This window comes from Pavona decussata, unplaced genomic scaffold (genome assembly GCF_977016875.1).
Source record: "Pavona decussata unplaced genomic scaffold, jaPavDecu1.1 SCAFFOLD_23, whole genome shotgun sequence".
NCBI classification, from domain to species: Eukaryota; Metazoa; Cnidaria; class Anthozoa; order Scleractinia; family Agariciidae; genus Pavona; species Pavona decussata.
In genome coordinates, this window is record NW_028145446.1 from 241,763 (window position 1) to 265,993 (window position 24,231).

General features: G+C 39.2%; 2 protein-coding genes and 1 pseudogene across 2 annotated transcripts; 2 read left to right on the forward strand and 1 right to left on the reverse strand.

Moving 5' to 3' along the window:
• The first annotated feature begins 331 nt into the window (after positions 1-331).
• LOC146485929 (uncharacterized) lies at positions 332-11,438 on the forward strand. The gene is made up of 4 exons (XM_085102460.1): positions 332-736; positions 8,675-8,866; positions 9,410-9,650; positions 10,667-11,438. Exons 1-4 carry the CDS (start codon positions 584-586, stop codon positions 10,873-10,875), a joined length of 795 nt encoding a protein of 264 aa, XP_084958586.1. The 5' UTR covers positions 332-583; the 3' UTR covers positions 10,876-11,438.
• A 3,466-nt stretch (positions 11,439-14,904) lies between these two features.
• LOC146485930 (uncharacterized) lies at positions 14,905-16,189 on the reverse strand (annotated as a pseudogene).
• Positions 16,190-16,643: 454 nt separating this feature from the next.
• On the forward strand, positions 16,644-22,692 carry LOC146485931 (eukaryotic translation initiation factor 2 subunit 1-like). The gene is made up of 6 exons (XM_085102488.1): positions 16,644-16,964; positions 19,248-19,327; positions 19,847-19,995; positions 20,634-20,838; positions 20,977-21,120; positions 22,084-22,692. Exons 1-6 carry the CDS (start codon positions 16,727-16,729, stop codon positions 22,213-22,215), a joined length of 948 nt encoding a protein of 315 aa, XP_084958614.1. The 5' UTR covers positions 16,644-16,726; the 3' UTR covers positions 22,216-22,692.
• Positions 22,693-24,231: the final 1,539 nt, after the last annotated feature.

Genomic DNA, 24,231 nt, shown 5'->3' on the forward strand with positions numbered 1-24,231 from the left:
CTTAGAAGGTCATCATTCATATCAGAAACAGCCTAACCCAGCCGTGGGCTGGGAAGGAAATGTAAAGTTTGGTGTCATCCTATGTGGTAAATCGTTTTCGTAAATACTGAATAAAATGGGCCCGAGAATGCTTCCTTGTGGCACGCCAGATACAACAGGTAGAGGATCAGACAACTCAGAATTTATGTGTACAACTTGTCGTCTGTCGGATTATTGATATGAGAAGCTCCTCGTCGATCATCATCGCGTGATATCGTGACATAATGTTTCGTGATAAGTAGCGGGAATCAGCCTATCGCTACGGTGCAACTTTCCTATCAAATCGCGATAAAAGATGCTGTTACCCGAGAAAAAATTTGGTTATTGATAATGATTCCAACACAGAACTGAGAAGCCAGCTACAAGAAACATTCACATTATAAACGATAAGTTAGAGAAAGTCACTGCTACGTGATATTGTGACGTGTAGTTAGGTTACCATTTCCGATAAGTATATATAGTTCCTGAGGTAATCCCATTGCGTAAGGAACGGCATAAATATAGATTGTCTCCAATTCGCAGTTAGCAATTTCCCAAGCAGAACATGGCTTGCCCTTCTACAAACGTGCCCGTGTTTGTCGCTGCCTCTGATTCCAGTGATGAAGATGAAGTTGTTGACACTGTAAAATACACAATTTGTGGCATTCTTGCTTCTCCTCACTTCGACAGGAAGGCTATTCTACAAAGATCACTCAAGGTACAGTGTAACTTTGAGCAGCAACTCTTTTCTTCCTTAAATCTGTTATATCGTTCAGTACTTGAGAAGCAAAAGCAGTTGCCAGTACGAAAATGAGAGGACATGTAGCGTGGAAATTTACCCATTCTATCCTTCGCACGTATTTCCCTTCTCAGGCAAAGGTCGAAAGGGAAAGGGGAATCATATCAATAGATTTTTCTTTGTGCCTCATTCGGAGATAACTTTGAGCGAACTGTCCATAAATCCGCAGATTTTAAGATGCAAAGTTTCAGGGTATGTTCAGAAAATTCCCGTTTACAGGAGGGAAATGAACACCTAAAAAATTAATTAATCGGATAATCGCAAGGTTTTTGAGTTCTAATTGACACCACTTGTCCACTTATAAAATAATTTTCGGTTTTGCCCGACTAGAATCGTCGGAAATGGCGATATGAGCGGGCATAAGACAAGCGAAGTGGTTAATATTAATGTACTTGAGTGATACATAAGTTATGATTCTTTACAATGTTCTTTGGCCACCAGTTGAGGACACAAAGCTTATGTGGAGACTCGTTTTGATTAAGAGACAGTCCGCGTTAGATTCGACCGGTCAATTTGGGCCAGTCGTTCGATTTCCTTCAAATTTTCAGCAACAGACAAAGTTGATATAACATTAATGAAAACACTTTTCTTTTGATTCTAAACTTAACAAGACCCGAAATTTTGAGGCGAATGTTCAACCCTCCCGAATCCCCGAAAATCGACCTTTCACCGAGTCGAAATTAACCCGTTTTCGGATGTTTGCCGCCGAAAAAATATTTATCCGAAAAACCTTACATTTATACCACGAACACATACACTATACTTCTTTACAAATATGGTATATAGAACTCATATTATTGAGAACTTTTAAAAGGAGGGCATCTCAAACATACCAATGTTAACGATTCGTGCACGGAGCGTGTCAAGTGCTGCAACAAAAACCAACATTTCTCAAAATTCTGACTTACTCTGGAAGTCTCGTGTATTTTTTCAAAGAGTACTAGGATAGTGTCCTTAAACTACGGAATAATATTTAGTGGATCTCTATACTGCGAAAAGATACGGCCGCAACAATTTTGGGCAAATCTCTATTTTCCGACACGTGTTGTGTGACAGCGATGGCATCCCAAGGCAACAAACTTCGACTTTTTCTGTCTTGACCGCAACTTAAAGTAGACAAACGTTTTAAAAGGGTAAACAATTAAAAACGTACCTTAAAAGTTCCACTGTTTTGCTTCCAAGACTTCATGTTTCACCGATTAACTGTTAGCAAATTTGATAGCCGTGTCACGGGATCCGTGTTCTTTATTTGTTGGCTTGCAGGCGACGATCATGCTAGCTAAAAACCTGAAACATCTCTATAGAGTTCCGTGAAATTAGTTCTGTTATTCAACCGGGCACTCTGCCGACCAAACAGTCATAAGTTGCAGAATTTATATCGAGGAGAGACTTTTGAAAGTTGTCGTCCATCTTTGTTTTGAAATAACAACCGCGGACAGTAACAACACTTCCGGTCTGATCGAACCGGAAACAGAACATCGTCTACAGTAAGAAGTCGTGCACTAAGTTCAATTTCTACTGTTAATTACTTGATTATTTCTAGCTTATTTTCTACTTCAAATGCATACATGTTTATGCAGGGCAACTCATTATTTAACCCTTTTACGTTATCTATGATGTATTTTACTAAAATAATAACAAAAACTGTAAAAAAAAAAGATCGAAAAACTGCGAAATATATAGAAATGAGACTTCAGAAAGGTCTCAACAGCAACTGCAAATTTACGAAACTTGCACTAAATGAGACGTCAGAATGGTCTCATTGAGAACTGCGAATTCTAATGTAAAGAGAAGAAAATGCAGGACAAAAAACAGAAACTGAAGAAATACTGGAATAGAAAGAAGAAAGCAACAGACAAGAAGTGGTGAACAGCATTGTTGACGAGATCGGCCTTCTACATCCCATTTACTACGACGTTTATGACCTTTGCCAGTACCGGAAAACCAACAAACTTTCACAGTTTAATGTTTCAATGCCAAAGAAAATTCTAAAGAACTATGAAGTCCCATTTACAGCAAAGGACAGAAAGAAGGATTTGGTTCAGCACTTGGCTATCTTTGTTGAAAAATGTTCGTGTTTTTTGTAAAATTATTTAGCTAAGAGACAGAATAATATTTAGGACATTTAGGTACACTCAGTTTTAATGATTGCCTTCCATATAGGTACCTGTCGCTCTCGGAGATAGCAAACAGGAGAGCCGCTGAAAAGTCTAGCCTAAATAAAACCCCTGGAAAACAAACAAGATAAAGAAAAACTCTGCTAGCCTTAGCCTCTTGTAGCGGTATGCCGGTCAAGGACGAAATTGTCGCTACAAAGTTTACGATTTTCAACTGAAAATTGCAAATTTTCGCAGTTTCCTGCATTTTCTTCTCTTTACATTAGAATTCGCAGTTCTCGGTGAGACCATGCTGACGTCTCATTTATTGCAAGTTTCGTAAATTAGCAGTTGCTGTTGAGACCTTTCTGAAGTCTCATTTCTATATATTTCGCAGTTTTTCGATATTTTTTTTTTTTTTTACAGTTTTTGTTATTATTTTAGTAAAATTGCTGGTTTTCACGTGACGTCATAAAAAAACTGAAATTCATATCTAAACACAATTTTGGGTTTTTATCTTCATCACATAAAAGAAAATATAAAATACCATAGGCTTGCTTGTTTTCAGAAGGAAAGCATTTTTTTTTAAATAGAGCAGTTTGAATTTTAGATTTTTGCGCAGTGCGTGACAGAAGGATTGCTGCTCTAAACATGTCACGAAAACATGAAAACATCGATTTGCCTCGTGTTTAATTAGGTCTCATCAGCTAACATGTAATAGAAACGTCTATGTTAATGTGTGAAAGTTCAGCGGAGAGAAGAAGGGCTTTGAAATAGCCAAGGTAAATTTCAGATGTTTTTGCTGGTTTCCGGCCACCATGTTGGTGTCCCTCAGACGGAACACCAACATGGCGTCCCATACTAAACTCTGTAATTTTCCGTGGTACATTTTCTTGAGTAACTCGGTTATGAGATATCGCACGGCCCTGTGGCTTTTACACGTTGTTTATGTATCACTCTCCTACAACATATCTCTTTCTTGACTCTATCTATTGAATTGTTTAGGATTTTATTTTTTTTACTTGCGTGACGATGTGTGAGGTGAAAACCACCAATACATCTTAGATAACGTAAAAGGGTTAAATAATGACTTGCCCGGCATAAACATGTATGCATTTGAAGTAGAAAATAAGCTAGAAATAATCAAGTAATTAACAGTACGTTAATAACAATAAAACTCTAGAAATTGAACTTAGTGCACGACTTCTTACTGTAGACGATGTTCTGTTTCCGGTTCGATCAGACCGGAAGTGTTGTTACTGTCCGCGGTTGTTATTTCAAAACAAAGATGGACGACAACTTTCAAAAGTCTTTCCTCGATATAAATTCTGCAACTGATGACTATTTGGTCGGCAGAGTGCCCGGTTGAATAACAGAACTAATTTCACGGAACTCTGTAGAGTTGTTCAGCTTTTTAGCTAGCATGATCGTCGCCTGCAAGCCAACAAATAAAGAACACGGATACCGTGACACGGCCATCAAATTTGCTAACAGTTAATCGGTGAAACATGAAGTCTTGGAAGCAAAACAGTGGAACTTTTAAGGTACGTTTTTAATTGTTTACCCTTTTAAAACGTTTGTCTACTTTAAGTTGCGGTCAAGACAGAAAAAGTCGAAGTTTGTTGCCTTGGGATGCCATCGCTGTCACACAACACGTGTCGGAAAATAGAGATTTGCCCAAAATTGTTGCGGCCGTATCTTTTCGCAGTATAGAGATCCACTAAATATTATTCCGTAGTTTAAGGACACTATCCTAGTACTCTTTGAAAAAATACACGAGACTTCCAGAGTAAGTCAGAATTTTGAGAAATGTTGGTTTTTGTTGCAGCACTTGACACGCTCCGTGCACGAATCGTTAACATTGGTATGTTTGAGATGCCCTCCTTTTAAAAGTTCTCAATAATATGAGTTCTATATACCATATTTGTAAAGAAGTATAGTGTATGTGTTCGTGGTATAAATGTAAGGTTTTTCGGATAAATATTTTTTCGGCGGCAAACATCCGAAAACGGGTTAATTTCGACTCGGTGAAAGGTCGATTTTCGGGGATTCGGGAGGGTTGAACATTCGCCTCAAAATTTCGGGTCTTGTTAAGTTTAGAATCAAAAGAAAAGTGTTTTCATTAATGTTATATCAACTTTGTCTGTTGCTGAAAATTTGAAGGAAATCGAACGACTGACCCAAATTGACCGGTCGAATCTAACGCGGACTGTCTCTTAAGAGGCTTAATTTTAGCACCAACCCAGTGCTACCAATTCCGCTTAGTTTACGAGGAAGTCTCCTAATCAAAATGAATCTCCACGTTGAGAAAGAATCTTGGATGAGTTCAAAAGCTTCTGGTAGAAAAAGAATCGTACCTTAACTATGATTTTTCAGCAGAGCAATCATCATATATCCTCGATAGAGCTTGACCCGACTAGTCCCTGAATTCGTCACGTAAACGGTCCCTATGCATCGAGGACGGTGCGACACAAGCTCTTAGGGTTTGAGGTGGGGAGTGGTTAGTAACATCATGATTTGGCTGTGAGAACACAAAATTTCAACCTACTCAGGCTACATTTATTGTTTGTTTTGTTTTACTACCACCAAATACATATCTAGAAACTACTGATACACAAATCTGTAGTCGGTTACTCTGACCTTCGTCTTGTAACTTGTTTTGTTGTTAGCTGACTTGCTTATACAGCGACCTTACATATTCCGCCAGTAACTGTTTGCGGTGCGCATTTTTCCATGTAAATTCAGGATGTAGATTAAGACTCTTAAAACCAAGAGAAAAATAAATGGTTTGTTCACATACTCAGTGTAACTGTGTCATCCAGACAATCAGTCAGTCAGTCAGTCAGTCAGTGTCAAGCCCCTTTCATTGCAACAGTCACAGTTTATTTGTCTGGTTCACACTTACGCTATAAGCACGAGAAAAATCGCGTGCGAATCGAAGCTGAGATCAGCACGGAAGACGCAACATTTCCTTTTACTTATGTAAGTAAGTAAAAAGTTTATTCTTGTGTCAAAGTAAAATAAACCTGAGCCGAAGGAAACAATCCCGCTTTGCTTGTCGCGAGATAAGCACAAAAACTCAGCTACATTGCGCATGCGTGTGTCGCCTTGGGCTTATCGCAAAGCTGGTGAACCAATCTCGTCCCCAGAGCCCGCTTTTCTTTTGGTCAGCACCAAGAACGCGAACCTCTGGGCTAATCCAAATGAGGCCACCTTTGATTGGCTGGTAAAAGCATGTCTATTTCACGGACCGGAAGCTATTTTTCGGCGCGAAATTGAAATATGAGAGTTTACGCCTCCCGACACGACTTCCACGAAAGTTGCGAAAAAAAAAAAAAAATTGCTATCGTTGTTGTAATGCGGTTGACAACCACCACATTTATATATACGGAGTAAAAGCAAAATCAGACGGAATTTTATAGCGCTTAAGAGAAAATGTCAGTAGAAATCGTGGCCACGGTTAAAAAAATCGATTTCGCGCATACTCTGTTAGTTTGAAGGCCTTAGCTAGGTAAGTATGTGAAGGATATAAGGTTAGGTTTTTGAAATATTCTATATAACTGCAAGAAAAAAAAAAAAAAAAAAACACGAGAAACGGTCACTCTACCCGAAGCTTGCATTTCATCATGCGAAAACCCGAAATTTTACACTTTCCAGCTTCTCGCTGCACAGACATTTACTTAACCGTGAATCTTTCTTTAGTATAATTTAATACATTGATTCTTCCTCAGTCAAAAACATTGATTCTTCCTCAGTCAAAACATAGTAATTATTTTCGTCTCTGCTCGTTTGTGAGCGAACTGAGACGCAACTGAGCTCGGATTAAGTAGACACACTTTTCTCTATCACGCAAAAGTCCAAAATAATCCAAATTCAGCGAGAAAAAAAGCTGACAAAAGACAGTACAGTCATTGAATTTTAGGTGTCTGGTTTTTAATCTTTAGGATCTAGAAGAACGTTTGCACGAACGCCGATCAAAGTTTGAGAAAATTACAATTCAGCGTCATTGAAATGTACAACTCTACATAACATGGCATAATAGAATAAATTAACTTCTCGGCCAAAGTTTGTATAAAAAAGGCTTTAAACTCTTTTCAACGCTTAAAACGTTTTAAAAAATATATTGATGTTAATTATTGTCTACACGGGTACAACAAACCAACAAACACCACAACAAACAAAAGATAAAATTAAATCTCACTCGCTCCCTAATCTGTGTCACGCACGAGCGACTTGGCTACAATAACAAATTCATATTTTAATATATGTTACTTAACGATGTGCCAGATTTCCCGGTTAACTTGCTGAAGAAATAGAAAATAACTTGATAGCAATACAACCTGGAACATAAAAATTAATTCTATTAAGGATGAGAAGCTTTATAGTCCTTCGATAGCCAATCAGAAGTAACTGTTCCCACGAGAAGAAAATATTGCATCGTTCTCTAAATAAAGAAATCTACTTATCCATATCTCTAAAACATTAAATCTAAAACCAGAGTTGATTGTTGGGCAAGTTCACAGACATACAGAACAACGATGTCTTTTGACCATTGTTGGTGGGATTTGCGCGGGGATTTGCGGCGGAGACGAATGCACTAGCTTCTCAACTTCCGTCCAACCATTCAAGCAGTGTAACAAGCGTACAAAGCATCACAATAAGTCCTTGAAATTTTCCGGAGTTGAAACAGAAGTAGAATTAATTTTGGCAAGAATGCGTTTTTTTAAAATCCAACGAATTTATCGGAGATGGCTGCCTGCCCTGTTCATCTTGCCAGGTTCAGCATAAAAGTAATTTTTGCACCACCCGGCGGTTGTTTCGGGTCACTCTGAAGCAGCTGTGGAAAGAGGCCGCACGGGAAAATAAATATATTTATGCCAATCGATGAAGTTATTAGAACTTTCAAAACAGCACGTCCCAGTTGGCTCAGGTAAATAACCAGTTATAAGATGTACTACCAGGCAGGAACTGTATCCAATGAATTTTGTATTCTCTTCATTCTGGTGATACGGAAATATATGACCATATATGAAAGAAATCATTTATTCGAACGACGGAGAGAAATAATTAATGTTGGTTATCGTGGGTGTCATTTTGTTACTTATCTCTTCATTCTGTTGTCCAATCCAATTATCGTAACAACCTTGATTTCATGACTCTCATGTGTTATGGATTGCGCTTATATTATAAAAGCCAACATTTCGGTCGTTGTTTAAAATAGTTACGATGATCCTTGAGAATCCGAACATTTAAGTGTTTTGATCTTGCATCAACGCATTCAGGGGCAATCCCAAGATAATCGATGAAGAATCTTCTTCACTTGACAGAAAATAGTCAAATACATGCGGTAGAAGCTGATATATGAGTGATTTCCCATATCCTGTAGGAGGTATACAAATGGTATCCTTTCCTTCAAACACGACACTTTTTAAAGCTTCATACTGCGCTTCTTTCAGAGAAAGCTCACCTTTGCCCAAATTCTCTAAAGCAAACTCTAAAGCACAATGAAAGTGATCAGTAGCAGCCGCCATTCTCTTTTTCCATCAAACCTCACGCAGGCGCAATCAAACCGGAACCAGGATTTGGTGGTTCCGGTTTTGGATTCTGCCAGAGCGTCCGTTTCCCGTTCCGCTGGACAAGGGTAACGAAGGCTCTGGGTACGAGATTGCTGGTGAACCGATCTCTACTTCTATAACTCTAACCCTTATTGGCGATACCATAATTCAATCCCACGCCAAACAAAGCTGTGTTTACTTCACAGCTATCAGAAGCGTACTGTTTGTTATGGCAGAACAGCACAACAGGGAACGTTGATGGCCGGCAGGGATCAAAAGCAAAAATAGGCGGAGCTGTGTGTGCGGTGCTGCTGGATCTGATAGCCATGGGAAAAATTGAGATCGAGTTTGAAAAGAAGACGTTTTTATTCGTGAACTACACCGACATTTGGGTAAAGGTAAGCCATTTGGTTATTTTCTTCGACTTTCTGTTTATTGTTGGTCAGAACGATAGCGTTGTCAACAGATTAAAGGTAAATTTAAGTTAAGTGAATTTCTTTGCTCTCATTGGTCAGTGATACCTTTAAAACGTTTAGGCATCTCTTGAGATATCTGTTGCATTAAGCCCTGCCAAGGTGATCCTTCATTAAGGTAGACACGCTCGGGACAAGCTTCACCTATCTGAGAGAGGTAACCACCTTTAAAAGTGTTTAGTGATACTGTTAAGACAAATAAATGAAATTAGACCTGGACCAGCCACTCACGCATGAGGGAGCCTGCCTTAAAGACCTAGGTGTCGATCCACTGGCAGGAGTGTTCCCTTTGAGGGAGTCCGATGACTGTAAACCTTTTTCGAGAAGCTAGCACGGAGTCCGTCGTCCTCTTATCCCATCTCCCGTGACTACAGCAGGCGTGACAGAACACTCGGCTCATCCAGGTGGGCTATTGGTAAGAGGCGGCGGTGTATTTTCATACCATTAAAAATTGTTTTCATTTTGCAGGTAAATGACACAACACCCACCGGAACGTTCTTAGATAGAGCATTGTTTACTAAGATCGCAGCAGAAAGGAAAAAAGGCTGCAGACGAAAACTGGTGGCATGGACTCGGGATTGCATCACGACCTGGAATTATGACAACAATGTACCGTCCGTGTGTCTGGACAGCTTGGTACAGCAAGGGATTCTGGGAAAGGAAAGAAAACTGGCTGGAATGTGCACGAATTATCCGACAAAAAATCCAGGTATATAAGGTTTAATTTATTATATTACACTGTATGCCTCTGTAAACCAACACAGTTCATTTATAATATTTAAACGGGCTGGTTACTGGAGCTGATGGCAAGGTCGGATTTTACCAATTGACGTTTTCAAAGCCAAGTTAAGAGCAACTTATAGATGGACTTTTTATTGTTGAGAAAAACAGAGCTCCTTTAAAATACTTGGGTCAAATGGGATTTTCAAGCTGCTCCGTCTTTCATTCCTCTTATTTCCAAACACCTATCAGACTGTTATTAAGCTGACACCCGTATTTAGCCTTACTGCAGTCCTTAGTTGTAAGATCTCGTCTTTGGTGATGTTTTTAGTATGGTAATACATATTGATTATTTGCCCCTTCAGGCCCCAGTTGTTCAAAGGGCGGATAACTTTATCCATGGGATAAATCGCTCTCCAGTGGATAAAATGTACTCCAACTAATATGTTTTATATGCCGGATAGTGTTGTGACAAAGACTCCTGGTGCCTCTCTGCTAAGCCAAGCGAGTGTTCTACAGTATTTTATTTATTTTATTTTATTTATTTATTTATTTATTTATTTATTTATTTATTTATTTATTTATTTATTTATTTATTTATTTATTTATTTATTTATTTATTTATTTATTTATTTATACAATCATAGAAAGTTACAGTGAATAATAGACTAAGATCTTACATAAGTTTAGAGTGAATAATAACAGTAAAAAAGAAGAAGTAAGAAGTGGCGAGGAGACCTCAAGAAACCCCCGGGCTTATACTGAGAGGTCTCCTCGGAGATATGTTAGGACTGTAAGACTAGTAAAAACATTGTATTTAGTTTTTTTTAACATTCGGTGGTAAGACTATAAAGACATAACAGAGTCGGACGTTTCATACAATTAACTGAGGAAATCAAGAAGCTTTCTTTTGAAGGTGGATAGACTAGGGGAAGACGTAATTGATAATGGTAAACACCAGAGTTCGTGTGAATTTGACTCCAAAGTGAATGCTTTATTTTTCAGAGCCAAAGAAAGAACTATCTCGTGAGATAAGAAAGATTGCCCTTGACGGAGTCAAGCCAGATCCTTACATGAGGACACTGATGACTGTTCTTCGAAGTGTGGACAACTTTTATTCCTTTGAAGATCCCTTTCTGGCGAGACACTTCTCCAGCAAAGAATATAAAGCTGCAAAGGCTGCCATTAAACAAATCGTCATGTACAATGCTTAAGTGAAAACGGAAACATTTGCAAGTCAGGAATATATTTGCACAGCCGAGATATTGACCCTATTTTTCTTTTCTTTTCTTTTTTTTTTTTTTTGCCTTTTCGGACCACCACCCCAAGCCCCCCAGCTTCCAGCTATGACAGTGAGGCTTAGCAGATACATAGTACGTCCAAAGATGTTTCCTTTGAGGTCCACAACTGTAGGTGATAACGTTATATGAAGTGGTTATTAAGTCATGATCATACCAAATGGCGGCCACCTTGGATCTGCAATCTAGGATTTCTGGATTTTCCCAAAGCTTCAGGAAAGCGCCAAAATAAAGCAAAAAGTAATCAAAACCAATAAAAAACCACTTATATGAGCTAAAAACACAAAAATTACAGTAAAAGAGTAATTTTTTTTCGTTTTAAAAAGGAACTTTCCATTTTCTTGCCGTCAAAAATCGGTTGCTATTGTAACATCTAAGTCAATGAACACTATAACCGACCACATCAAAGTTTTACTGGATATATTTCCCAAAAGTCCTGATGTTTCATGGCGTTTGCGCAAATATCAACATCTCCCTGGTCTAGATAGGGTTTAACGAGGTAAAAAATATTAACGGCAGACTGCTCTCAACGGCGGAAGTGACGAGCTTGATAGAACAAACAACAAAAGCTAGAATAACTGAAATATATTTGTTTTAAAAAAACAAATTTTTGCCCGATATTTCGGTTTGCAATACAAACCTTCCTCGGGGGCTGAACGAAAAAGAAAAGTGAGAAACATAAAAGGATCGTTACAAAGAAGATTTAAAATATAAAATGCATGACAATGATTGGGTGTTTAGGACTTAGTTACAAGTGTGAGACATGTCATTGGCGTGTTTCGTCACGTCTATTTATACCAAGAGGGTGCAATGTTTTAGCTTTGTTGATTAAATGAGCTTCACGAGCCTTTCTAACTGAGTCCTAAACAACCAATCATTGTCATGCATTTTATATTTTAAATCTTCATTTGTAACTATCCTTTTATGTTTCTCACTTTTCTTTAGTCTTAGAGTCTCCGACTCTAATTAATTAAAAATTCATCAAGAGAAAACAAGGAATCAACAATGAAAATCACTTTGGAAATGTGATGTTGATTATAATAAAAGTTGGTGAACTTTTGGTTTGAATTTCTCCAATAATTATAAACGGTTTGGGACGCTCAGTATCACTGAAAAACTCGAAACGATGTTCCATCCGAGAGAGAAAACCCAGCTGCTCCTCGTTTTTTCAACCCACTTCTCAGTGTTTAGAAAGCGGATGAAACCCTCCTCCTCGTGTTTGATGTATTACTTCAAATCCCAGGGCCGTAGCCAGACTTCAGAACAAGACGAGGCAAGTTTCGAGCTCCGAAGGCCGGAGCAGCTAGGGGGGTGTGGGGGCATGCCCCCACCCCCTCCAGAAAATTTTGAAATCTAGGGGCTCATAAATGCTCTTGTAAGTATTTTCCGTGGCATTTTTTTTTTTTTTTTTTTTTTTTTTTTTTCAGAAAAGTCAATCTTGGGCAAGTGTAGAAGTTCACTTTTTTATTGCTTAGCGATAATGGTGCCAAGTTAATGACCATTTGCATTTTAAAGCATTCAAATGTTATAACACGTATCATAACAATAAAATGAATCCATGAGAGTAGCCAACGTTTATGGATTTTATACTGTAGATAATTAGGAGAAGTCTTATCAATTATCTGTTTCGATACACTCTTGCTTATGTTCTTCAACTTTGAGACACTCCATGTCATAATATCTTATACTTATACTTGTAGGACTAAGAAGTCACTAACTTTCACGATTAAGAGTAGTAAACTTCTCCCTTAAGAGTTAGGAAAGTGAAAAACTGAATGCAAAACTAAACCCGTATGCGAAATCTTGACTTGCTTCCCGCTTTAAAATTTCACTATACCACCAAGATGCAAGTCGTGGAAGAGATAAACCGTATCCGTGACGATCGCCTCGATTTCCTGGAAACCTTTGAAGAACATCGAAAGGCATTGCTGCATGTCTTGAAAAACACCTCTGCGATAACCGCTGCTGTATTGGGAGAGGATTATTTACGACGGATAGTAGAAACCTATTTTGGTCTGAGAGACAACATCACCTCATTAGTAGACAGTATGGATGTTCTAGAGGCAAACCAGTGCGAGCTCTGTCAAAAGTTTTGAAGTGTCTCTCTTACGCCAACCAAATGCAAACGGCTCTTTTAAGAGCCATTACAAACGAGAAAGGCTTGATCAACAAATCTTTTAAAATCTATTCTTTTACATTTTCTTTTCGCTGAAACGTTCAATATTATAGTGTTTGCAATAAATCGATTGCCAGCACTGCAAACGACCTTTTGTTTTTTTACGACAGTTATATAAGTAAAGAAAGCTCCCACACCGGCTCTCAGCCATTGCAGATAGGACACGGGAATAATGGTGACCTTTAATGTCACGCGGCCTGTAACGGTTATATCATGACACGTCTCCTTAATGGCCCCTCTGAAACCTTAAAAATCATTCGAAAAACCGCTACTTGCAGTTCACATGAAACGAATCAACGTCATTAAAATGCATTTCCCCTCAATTCATCCACGTTATATTAGCTGGTTTTATCTTAACCAATCCAATTTTTTTCTAGGGACTATTTTCTCAATTAAACATTTCTTCCAAAAAAAAGGCCAAAATCAAGACGAGGCAACTGCCTCGTCTTGCCTCATGCTAGCTACGGCCCTGAATCCTACTCGGACCATTACTGAGCTGGAGTAATCAGTTCATGATAGAACCAATTCCCACATCCTGGACCACGCGACGCGCTTGTTTGCAAATCAAGCGACTCAGCAATGATTCAGCAGTTTTTCTATAAACTTAGTCGATCAATCAAGGAGGTAGCTAACTTTGCTTCCTGGTCAAACAACACCCGATGTTAAGCTAAACAAAAAGGTGTAGTTTTCATGTTAATGTGTTCTATTGTTCATTTTTGTATTTATAGCCGCAATCTTGCATTTTTAATTTCACTTGATAATGATGTAATGTACATCGAAACGTCGTGTTTTTTAACCTTTTTATAATGTTTTTACGAAATGTTTTATCGCAATTTTTTATAGTCAAATGTGTTCCACAACTGTTTAATTAATAGGCTGGCAAAAGACGGAAAGGCAAAATTGGTCGAGGCCGCCGTGCAAAACTTTTCAAGAGAATCAAACTGGGTTATTCTTTTCCAGCCCTGTCAACGTTACAATTTTGGGATCAGCGAAAAGAAAGTTTCCTTCGCATACCGAGTACGTTTCATGTAACACTGAGCAAATCACAAACTAATCCGACTATATCCAGAGTGTAAGATGAGGTGTTTAACAATAAGTGTATTATCGTGTGTCTCACGATGTAGTCACTTTGAGATGTAAATCGCGACGTTTCGACTGCTTACTGTTACAGTAAAAACCCGCGTGTAAGAACCTAGTGGTTTAAGAACCTGCTGGCAGAAATTTGCCATTTTAATACCCAAAAATATATAAGAACCTGTTTAGCCAAGCAAGATCAAGCAGGTTCTTATACGTGGGTAACCGTTAAATTATGATAAACATTTTAACCAAGGAGTTGACTTTGAGATTGCAAATTTATATAAACTGAAATTACAATTTCTACAACAAAAACGGGTTTATATAAAGTACAGTTGTGAATAAATACTGCCGTATATTTTAGGACCAAACCCAAGTTTATTTATTTTTCTGGTAATCAACAATTCACTATGTCTCCTTCATAGAAAATAAGAACCTACTTACCCTAAATTGCCATAAACTACCCCAAAATACAAGAGCCTATTTTGCCAGACTTCAAATAATTCTTACACGCGGGTTTTTACTGTAGTCTTCATCAGGCGATGAGGTCGACTAGTTGCGCGGCACCATTTAAATCAAAATGGTCGGCTGTCATTGGTGCATTTTGACCAATCCTCGCTGTTCCGGCGAGAAGTTGCTCCCTCAGCGGTCCGTTCATGTACCACTCTCCTGATGTGTTTCTTGATCGTAGGCATCTAACATCTGTTGATGTTATTAGGGTGAAGCCTTATGTGGATAGCTTCCTTGACTCTACGGGTGTACCAGTGCGAGTCTCGATCAATAAACTTTACCTCGTTTCAAAGCGGATACCGTATTTACTCGAATAAGCGCCGCCCCCGAATAAGCGCCGCCCTCGGTTAAGCGCCGCACATGGAGCGGAATGGTTAATAAGCGCCGCCCTCGAATAAGCGCCGCAGCTCCGGTGCGGCGCTTATTTGAGTATTTCCATAAAATGATAAAAATACACTGCAATCGCTGCAATGCGGTTCTAAGCCAGCAATGGGAATTTATTTTCATCAATAGTGATGTTTTTCAGTTCGAAGTGAGTATATCTTGATGCTCTTTTATTCAGTTCTCTCTTCAAAATGTTCACGTTCTTCAGTTCTTGCGTGAAGGCTGTAAACTTCGCCGGTACGACAAGCCCAACCTCCCTCTTTCTCTTCCCTGTAACTGTTGCAGCAAGGAAATGTTTTGGCTTTGTGGTATGAGCCTTTTAATAAGCGCCGCCCTCGAATAAGCGCCGCACAGGAGCCACGAACAATTAAATAAGCTCCGCGGCGCTTATTCGAGTAAATACGGTAATGGCCGGTCTCGTGGGCGTGTTCAAAAAACGGCGGGGGTCTGGGTACGAGCGAGTCGTATATCCCTGTCGTGCTCTTTGATTCTTTCATGTATAGATCTCCCTGTTTCCCCGATGTAGATTTTACCGCATTCACAGGGAATCCTGTAAACCACACCATCTTGTTTAGCCGGATCGATGGCGTCCTTAGGTCGCACCAAATGTGACCTAAGTATCGTTTCGGATTTGAAGACGGTGCGAATGTCTTGTTGTTCTAGGCAGCGGCGAAGAGGCTCCGATACTCCCTGTATACGTAGGGTAAAACGGCGGTGGATTTGAACTCTGCCACGGGCTCTTTCCTGGGGGCCGTACTTGCCTTGGCGATCTTCTTGGTACTCCGAGAAATAAAATACTAAGTGATTTCCACTGGGAAGAACAAACAGGAATCAGTTTTCCAAATCGCTGGCAGAATTTGAAAAAATTGGCCAATGATTTCAAGTTTCAATCCACTTCTGACCTTGGCCATCCGCGCCCAAAGATAACTAACTGTAACACTAGTTTCTGTGTAGTAGTGCGGTTACTGTTAACAAAACTGAACCATTATTTTAACGATTCAGTCGATGCAAATGTGTTTTTGGCCATTTAAAGTAACATCACAAATAGTCACTCCCCCTTTCATTAGCATCATTTGTCACCTCCATTCTGATGGTTTAGCCACAGGTACCCCAAGCTTTATGAGAGGTATAGACCGTGACCTTTGCGTGAGTGTAATAATTTTAGCGTCACAGCGACCATTGTGTAACGGCGAAATTATAAGGATTTGTATGGGAAGAAACGATTCCTAAATCAATTTAAAAATGCCAACGAGTTTTCAATAAAAAAAAATCCGTACCTGAACTCACTTGTCTGTTGTTCTTTCTCCTATGTGGTTTTTGGAGCGATTTAGCGCGATTCCAGTGAGTTTTAGTTCCATTGCTTTTCTCTCTATATATCCTTAGAGAGAAAAGCAACGGAACTAAAACTCACCGGAATCGCGCTAAATAGCCTACATCTCTCATAGAGCTTGCGGTACCTGTGGTTTAGCTTTTGCCCAGGCTTTCGTCGTTTTCAATTCGCTCGGTAACCTGGCAACTAAGCCTGCTGCTACAAGGTAGTCAGCGGTCAAGCTATTGCGTCAGTTTTTGCACATGGTGGTTTATAAAATATTTCTGTCTTTGTAAGTGAATTTCGACGCCAAAATGCCGTTTAGCTGTAGATATTATAAACACAAGTACCCAGAAATCGACGACGTTGTCATGGTCAACGTACGAAGCATTGCTGAGATGGGAGCTTACGTAAATTTGTTGGAATACAACAACATCGAAGGGATGATTCTTCTCAGCGAATTATCGAGGAGGCGAATTCGTTCAATCAACAAACTGATCAGGGTTGGGAGAAACGAGTGTGTGGTGGTTATTCGTGTGGACAAAGACAAAGGTTTGTGTTTCGAATGATTATTATCATTTCCAACTTTGTTCGTTCCAGCTGATGTGTTTGTCGCCATTTTGGTTTTCCTGCTTTCGGTGCATGCGTACTGAAACATTACACTTAGATGGTCGTTTTGAGGCCACTTATCATGTACTCATAGCTTTGCTGCCAGAACTCACCGTCAGATTTCTGCAGCATTTTTTCCGTGTTGTATATATCACAGATTTGACTAGTGTGGACATTTTTTTAATCAAAAGTTGTAAATTTTTTAATGAAAATGTAAATAGGATAAAAGCTTATTTATTATATTTAAATTTATTTTTAGTTAGTTAGTCTAAGTATTTCTTATATATTGTATAATAATCATTTTTTTTAATGAGGTGATTTGTTTTGATATGGGGTCTTTAGAACTCTTTTACAAATCGTCTGTATGGATATTTTTCTCTAGTTTAGTTGATTAATTAATTGATTGATAGGCATTACACAATTGCACAACACTGTAATTTCCTGGATAACTGTAGACATCCAGTTTTGGCAAGATTTCCACACAGCCGCAAACATTACTACCATCGGTTCCCTCTAAACGTGGATGCAAGACAAAAAAGCATGTTCTTATAGGTTGCCAGACATGACGTGTTTGAATGTCACCAAACATTCGAAGTTTGACAGCCCTTGAGCAAACTGCCATGCCATATCAGCAGGTTCCACTCATACATGTAAGCCTATTTCATTTTTCTCAACTTGCAGGAATATTTGTTGCTCAGAAACAGCACACTTGCCTCCAGAAAGTATTCTTAACGTCTAAAAATGCTTGCAAAGAATTATATTTTGTTGAGCAAAAACAAATCAAGTCAACAACAGAGGCCTAGTCCAAACTTCGAATGTTTGGCGCTAAAACATGTCATGTTTGCACCCAACTAGAACGTGTTTTTCCCTCCCATGTACACGCTTAGATGCAACCGAGGGTACATGTATTATTGTAAGCTTATATGTACCATTGTCATACTAACCCTCTTCCAAAAATGGCATGTGTGAATGTATACATCATTAATATAAGGGGCTGTGTAAAAATCGTACCTCCAATTTCTGCCATGTTGAAGATTCAGTTCAACTAATTCAAGTTCCTTAGAAGTTTGATGTGTCTGGGTCCTTCAGTTGTAGAATTGTAGTTCTTATTCAAACATTAAAGTTTTGGCAGAAAATTGTTGGGAAATCAAATGTACACATTATGTTAATTTGTGCTTCTCAAAAATACAACTGTAACTACATTCCTTCCCCCACCATTGGTCATTTGAAATTCTGAGAATGGATGCCAAAAGCAAAAGTTTTTGAAGGGAATCCTGAAGATAAATATTGTAATTTCCAGAGGAGTGGAGCATCCAAATAAAAAAAACTTTGAACTGAAGATGTGTAGGCATTTTCTAGATATTTTCAGTGTATATTTAAATTTGTCTTGTACGAGTCAAATCCAAAAGCAATCATTCCTCCTCCCCTCAGGCACACCCCAGGGATTTGAATCAAGGTCTGTTCAGTATTGGCAGGCATTTGACAAGGCAATGATGCCCACCAGAGAGGGCATTTGAATTTTGGGGTCAGCATAGCCTCCCACGCAGTATTACCTCCTCCCCACAAACGCCTGCTCAGCTAAGCACCACATTCCTTTCCTATTGTTTTTACACCATCAAGACATTGCCACTTCCGTTTCCTGTGAGCTTTGTACAGTCTTGAGAGATGCAGGAGTTAAGTTGGAATAAATAAATTCTCAGTTTCACTTCTGTAATGGCTGGTCATGGCTGAAACGCCAAAACAAATATCGAATGTGAATACAAGCGCTTCTTTTGCGATGTTTTGACACCATTATCTGCTGAGAGAGTCAAAATCTTTGGGAAAGTGTAAACAATCTTCCTTGCCTGATTGGGTTGACAGTCGGTGAAGATTTCCCTACGGTTGCCTGTATCCCTACATGTACATATACTATGTGCAAAATGTATCAACTTGGTGAAACAGGCGCTTAATTTTTGTTGTGGCTTACACATATCTGCTGGTGTTTACATAATTTATATCTTACATCTGACTAAAACTATTAATAGAAGCTGCACATATGGTAGTCAGAAGACTTGGTTAGACAGTGGTGTACATGTAGCAAACTCAAGGGCTTCAAGTACTGTAGGCAATGATTGTTTCAAGTTTATGAAATACAGTTGTCAATAATAGAAATAATTGAAAGTGCTGCACTGTATCATAGCCGGGTCAAATAAGCACATTTGTAATGTTTCCATGATGCTTCGGCAGGATACATTGATTTGTCCAAAAGAAGAGTTTCACCAGAAGAAATAAAGAGATGTGAAGAAAAGTTTACAAAAGCAAAAACTGTAAGTTCTTAGTCATTCATTTGATTTATTTTACACATACAGCTGTACCTCCTCACCAGTAAACTCCGATATCTTAGATGGTTCCCTCCTGTACATCTCAATGCTGCTTAGGTATGAGGGTACAGTGACAGAGGATCCAGAAAAGTCAGTTGCTGCTTTTGCCCGAGGCTCTGAATTAATTTGGTATACATGTATTATTAAGAAAAATTAAGAGTTATGTTATTCGAAGTTTCGATGTATCCTTGGGACATCATTATCAAGAATGGAAAAACGTTAATGTCAAAGTTGTTGAAAGACTTGAGTTTTGAATAATTGAATCTCATTAGGTGGCATTCCTGTGTTTTTTTTTTTATAATATGCAAATGTGCTAACAGAATATCTTTGCACAAATCGAGTCAGATGGCATGTTTAATGATGGTTTAAGCTCTTGTTTAAGGTCTTTTAGTTCTTTAAAAGTAACCTTTTTTCTTCCTTCCTTCCTTTCTTCCTTCTTTTTGTCTTTTTCTCCCTTTTTTGTAGGTTTACAGTATCTTAAGACACTGTGCAGAGATCCTGGAATACGAGTCAGACAAACAGCTGGAAGAACTGTATGAGAAGACAGCCTGGTATTTTGATGAAAAGTACAAGTCACCAGGAAGTTCATTTGATGTTTTTAAATTGGCAGTGGGGTAAGAAACAAGGCAACCTCAAAAATAGCGATCAAGTCTTAAACTCACCATAAAACTTTCAAGGCTCCCTTCAGACATTTTGTAGGAAGCTCCCTCTCTGTCATAGCCCCTGAAATCCTCGTTTACAGTAGAAATTAGAATGAAATTATAAAATTTATAATACCAGTTTGAACTGTTACAAAACGCAAGTTTCAATCAGTTTGTTGGAAAAATTTGTCTAAAAGTGAAAAAGCCCTAAGTGACCTCTGAAATTCTGGAATTCTTGATAAGGTATGAAAGAAGTATGATTAGACTCATACACAAGTGTAAAGAGAAAAGGGGAAAATGGTCTGGAAAAAATATGGAAAAGGCCTTGAATTTTGCATACAAAAATATAATGTTACATGTACAGTGTAGTAACATGTAGTTTTAAAAGCTTCATGAGGTGTCAAAGAGCTTTTATGATATTGTCATTTATCCAAATCTGTTTTTTTTTGTCCCTGGAAGTGTTGTCCATGATAGAATTTCAGAAATGCTAATTTGAATTTTCTCAGATTCTGATGAAGACCTTGTATCTACACAACTGTAATAAAACACTTTTTTGAAGCCTGTAATTAAGCCTCTGAAGCGTCTTTTACAATATTCTCCCAATGTTTCAGGGATCCATCAGTACTTGATGAGTTGGATGTTGATGAGAAAACCAAGTCCACTCTGTTGAACAACATTATGAGGAGACTCACCCCCCAAGCTGTTAAAATCCGTGCCGATATTGAGGTGTCTTGCTATGCTTACGATGGCATTGATGCTGTAAAGAACTCCTTGTTGGAAGGGCTGAAATGTTCATCAGAAGATGTTCCAATTAAGGTTTGTAAAATGCAAATTAAATGAGTTTCCCTGTCAATTTTCACTCCTGGGGACATAACAGGCCTATACTGTTTACTGACTAGTTTAAAACTGGTTGTTGAAAAAGTGGGCCAAAGTGTGGCAATTTTTGTTTTTCAGATAAATTTGATAGCGGCTCCATTGTATGTGATAACCACAACAACTTTGGATCGAGATGACGGACTCAAAGGTTTGACGTCTGCTGTGGAAGCCATCAAAACTAGTATCAAGAAATTTGGCGGAGAATTTAACGAGAAGGCTGCGGTAAGCAGAAACATTCCTTTGTGATGGATGTCGGTAATTTGAGAGGGGTACTACTGTGGTAGCAAAGTGATGGATACAGGTGTAGGTGGGAATTACTGCACCAAAATTGCCAATTTCAAACCCATAAAACAACCTTTCCACTTTCGTCACTTCATAAACAGAGTTCCTATCCTAGGCTCTAGGAAATTGTAAGTAATTGCAGAAAAATTAACTAATCATCAACAAAACCAATAGTGAAAGCACATGATCCCAGCATGTAGAAACAAACAAAAAAAAGCCAAACTCTACATGAGTGACCGTATATACATAGGGAGGTTGTGGTTTTCAACAGTACCATTGTCTTGAAAGACCTTGAATTTGTAGAGAAAAGGAACAAAAGAAAGCAGCGAAATTTTAGGAGGAAATGAAATTTATGAGGTGACAAGAAATGGGGGAAATAACAAAAAACCTGCTGTGTTCCATAACAAAGCGTAAAGAGGCAGGAGCTGCATAGGATGAGGTGGAAATTGGGCAGTAGCCTGCAGAACAGGCCTTTTTTATTAATTTTATTTTATTTTTTTATTTTTTTTGCGTATTCAGGCGATCGGAAGGAAGCACGAGGCGAGCAAGGAGCACGAGTAACGCGCGAAGGGAGGGGCGCGAAAAAATATCTTTCTCATTTTTTTTCCCGCGTGACTCGCGCGCAGTGCTCGCTTCGTGCTAGCCTCCGCTCGTCTGAGAAAAACGCAAAAAAATAGCGCCTGTTCTGCAGGCTAATTGGGCAGAAAAGGTACATGTATTCTGAACTATGGGGAGAAAGGTAGTATCGGGGAGGGACATATTTAAAATTATGGTTGAGAGGAGGACCACCTATTCAAGGATTTACATTTACAGTTGTTAAAACTCTTGCTGTCGGGAAAACTGGGATAAATAGAATGCTGTGCACGTCTATAGTTTCTTTTTTTATGTTTTGTTTTATTTTAGCCCAAGGTGGTGACGGAGAGTGATGAAGCCGAGCTTGCCAAACAGATGGAAAGATTAGAAAGAGAAAATGCTGAGGTGGATGGTGACGACGACAACCCCGACGAGGAGGAAATATCAGAGGAAATATCTTAATTTATCAGTCAAATTTATTTTGCAGATGTCTTTGGCTCAAAGGTCGCGTTCGATTGATCATAATAATTATTCCGGAACGAGAATAAATAGATTAGTCGCTAGCCTGCTGCCTGCGTAACAGTAAATAGCCCGTAGGATTCTTATAATTTTTAGGTAAATTTAGGAACACCTACATTGTACCAGCAAAGGTTTCTTTGCACACAACTGTTGTTCTGGTAACTCCAAAACACCTATAGTTATTATTGTATACATCCTTATTCTGGAATTTAGGCCTTTTTCATAAATGGCAGCCGATTTATTTTTCTTTTCAATATATGTTATTAGCCCTACTCGCCTCATTTTCGAGTAGTAAAAATTCTAACGAGTCTAGTAAGGCTAATTACCATGAAACTAAAATCGAACGCATCCAACACATACATATAGTTGACACTATAGACCCTGTGCCTGTTTCCCAAACAATAAACGTTTTAAGTCCTATTATCAACATGCGTGTTCTCCTTACCGCTTGTCATATATTTATTATCCTACCGGTTGAGAAAATTTGTCTGAAAATTAAGAAATTAATTTTTATCGTTTGTGATCATTGACTTTATTCTCATGAGATCAAGGAGAGATATTTTAAAGTGAAATTAGATCCTGATCACTGTTTGTGCTTATCCAGGATGATCAAAAGTTTGGGTTGTCAACAGAGTTGATAACTTAAGGTAAATTGGCCACCGTAAAGAGATTCAAGTGCTGACGTTTCGAGTGTTAGCCCTTCGTCAGAGCCGATTCGCTCTGACGAAGGGCTAACGCTCGAAGCGTCAGCACTCGAATCTCTTTACGGTGGCCAATTTATCAACTCTGTTGATAAACCAAACATTCGTTTCTACTCCCAACCGACGGAGCACCACAGTTTCTTTAGACCCTCTGATTCAGGAACTTGCTACATGTAAGAATAACAAGAGTCATCCATGGCAGCGCTACCTAACAGAAGCCTAGACTGCAAGCAGTCGATCCGCCTGCGCGCGAGCATCGACCTTCTTACTACACTCACACTGAATGTACCTCGATTTAGCCTGCATAGCATAGCTGGCGGTTTTGTTTGGGTTTGGTGGCCAACAGCGGAGCCGGTTTCTGCCTCCCTCGTCCCGATTCTTCTCGCAGCTTGTTTTTCTCATGGCCCAGCCGCGGCGAACCAAACCCCAACGAAATCGCAAGCTACACAGGCTAGCCTCGATTGGGCAAAGGAACAGACTGATCACAGTTTATTATAAGCAGCAGCAGAGGCCACCCAAGGAACATCGGCAAGTCTTTAGGCAGAAGTACCGAACGACCCTTTTTGTAGAAAATTAATCGTATGTTGCACTAAACACTAGCTGAGTGCCCCTACGTCAATCTTGGTTACTATTTAACGTTCCTGGGAAAAACATACCCGCGCTTCACTGCCAGCCAGCAAGACTTTTAAGAAAATCCTAGCCAGCTGTAAGTGTGATGTCTGTCAACAAGCCAGTCAGCTTGTAGGTACGCGGCATCTTCCTGAGACTTACTTTGTTTATATACTTTTGCGTCATCGGCAAACATGGCAACATGGCTCGTCAGGACCAAGTAGGGCAAGTTATTTACATAGATGAGAAATACCATCGGGCCCGGAGCTGACAGGCAAAGTATCAGAGGGTTCTCCTAGCACTGTTGCACGTTGGTAGCGACCCTTAAGGTAAGAGCTTAACCACTGCCTCACCTCATTTTCGCATGCTGTGGAACAGCCGTGATGAGTTTCTTGGTTCCGTCGAGTCTCACCTCAACACAAACCCGAAGCGTTTTTTGTTGATATTGAAGCTGAATTGCAGATCGCATACAATTCCTGATGGAGTCTCGACGCCAATATCAGCCAGTACATCCACTGGCCCAGGTTATCGTACGCCGTTAAGATCTGCAGCTGAAAATCCTCGGGAAATAACCAATCTGTTTAACTCCTATTTCGCATCAATTTTCGCCCATGACACCCCCTCCCCCTTCATCTGAAAGCGCTGCCAA

Excerpts from the sequence above, each read along its gene's own strand:
- LOC146485929 (XM_085102460.1), top strand. The coding sequence starts at position 584 with ATGGCTTGCCCTTCTACAAACGTGCCCGTGTTTGTCGCTGCCTCTGAT. Across the intron at positions 737-8,674 it reads TTCTACAAAGATCACTCAAG|CTATCAGAAGCGTACTGTTT; the intron begins GTACAGTGTAAC and ends TTTACTTCACAG. Across the intron at positions 8,867-9,409 it reads ACACCGACATTTGGGTAAAG|GTAAATGACACAACACCCAC; the intron begins GTAAGCCATTTG and ends TTCATTTTGCAG.
- LOC146485931 (XM_085102488.1), top strand. The coding sequence starts at position 16,727 with ATGCCGTTTAGCTGTAGATATTATAAACACAAGTACCCAGAAATCGAC. Across the intron at positions 16,965-19,247 it reads TCGTGTGGACAAAGACAAAG|GATACATTGATTTGTCCAAA; the intron begins GTTTGTGTTTCG and ends ATGCTTCGGCAG. Across the intron at positions 20,839-20,976 it reads CAGAAGATGTTCCAATTAAG|ATAAATTTGATAGCGGCTCC; the intron begins GTTTGTAAAATG and ends TTTGTTTTTCAG.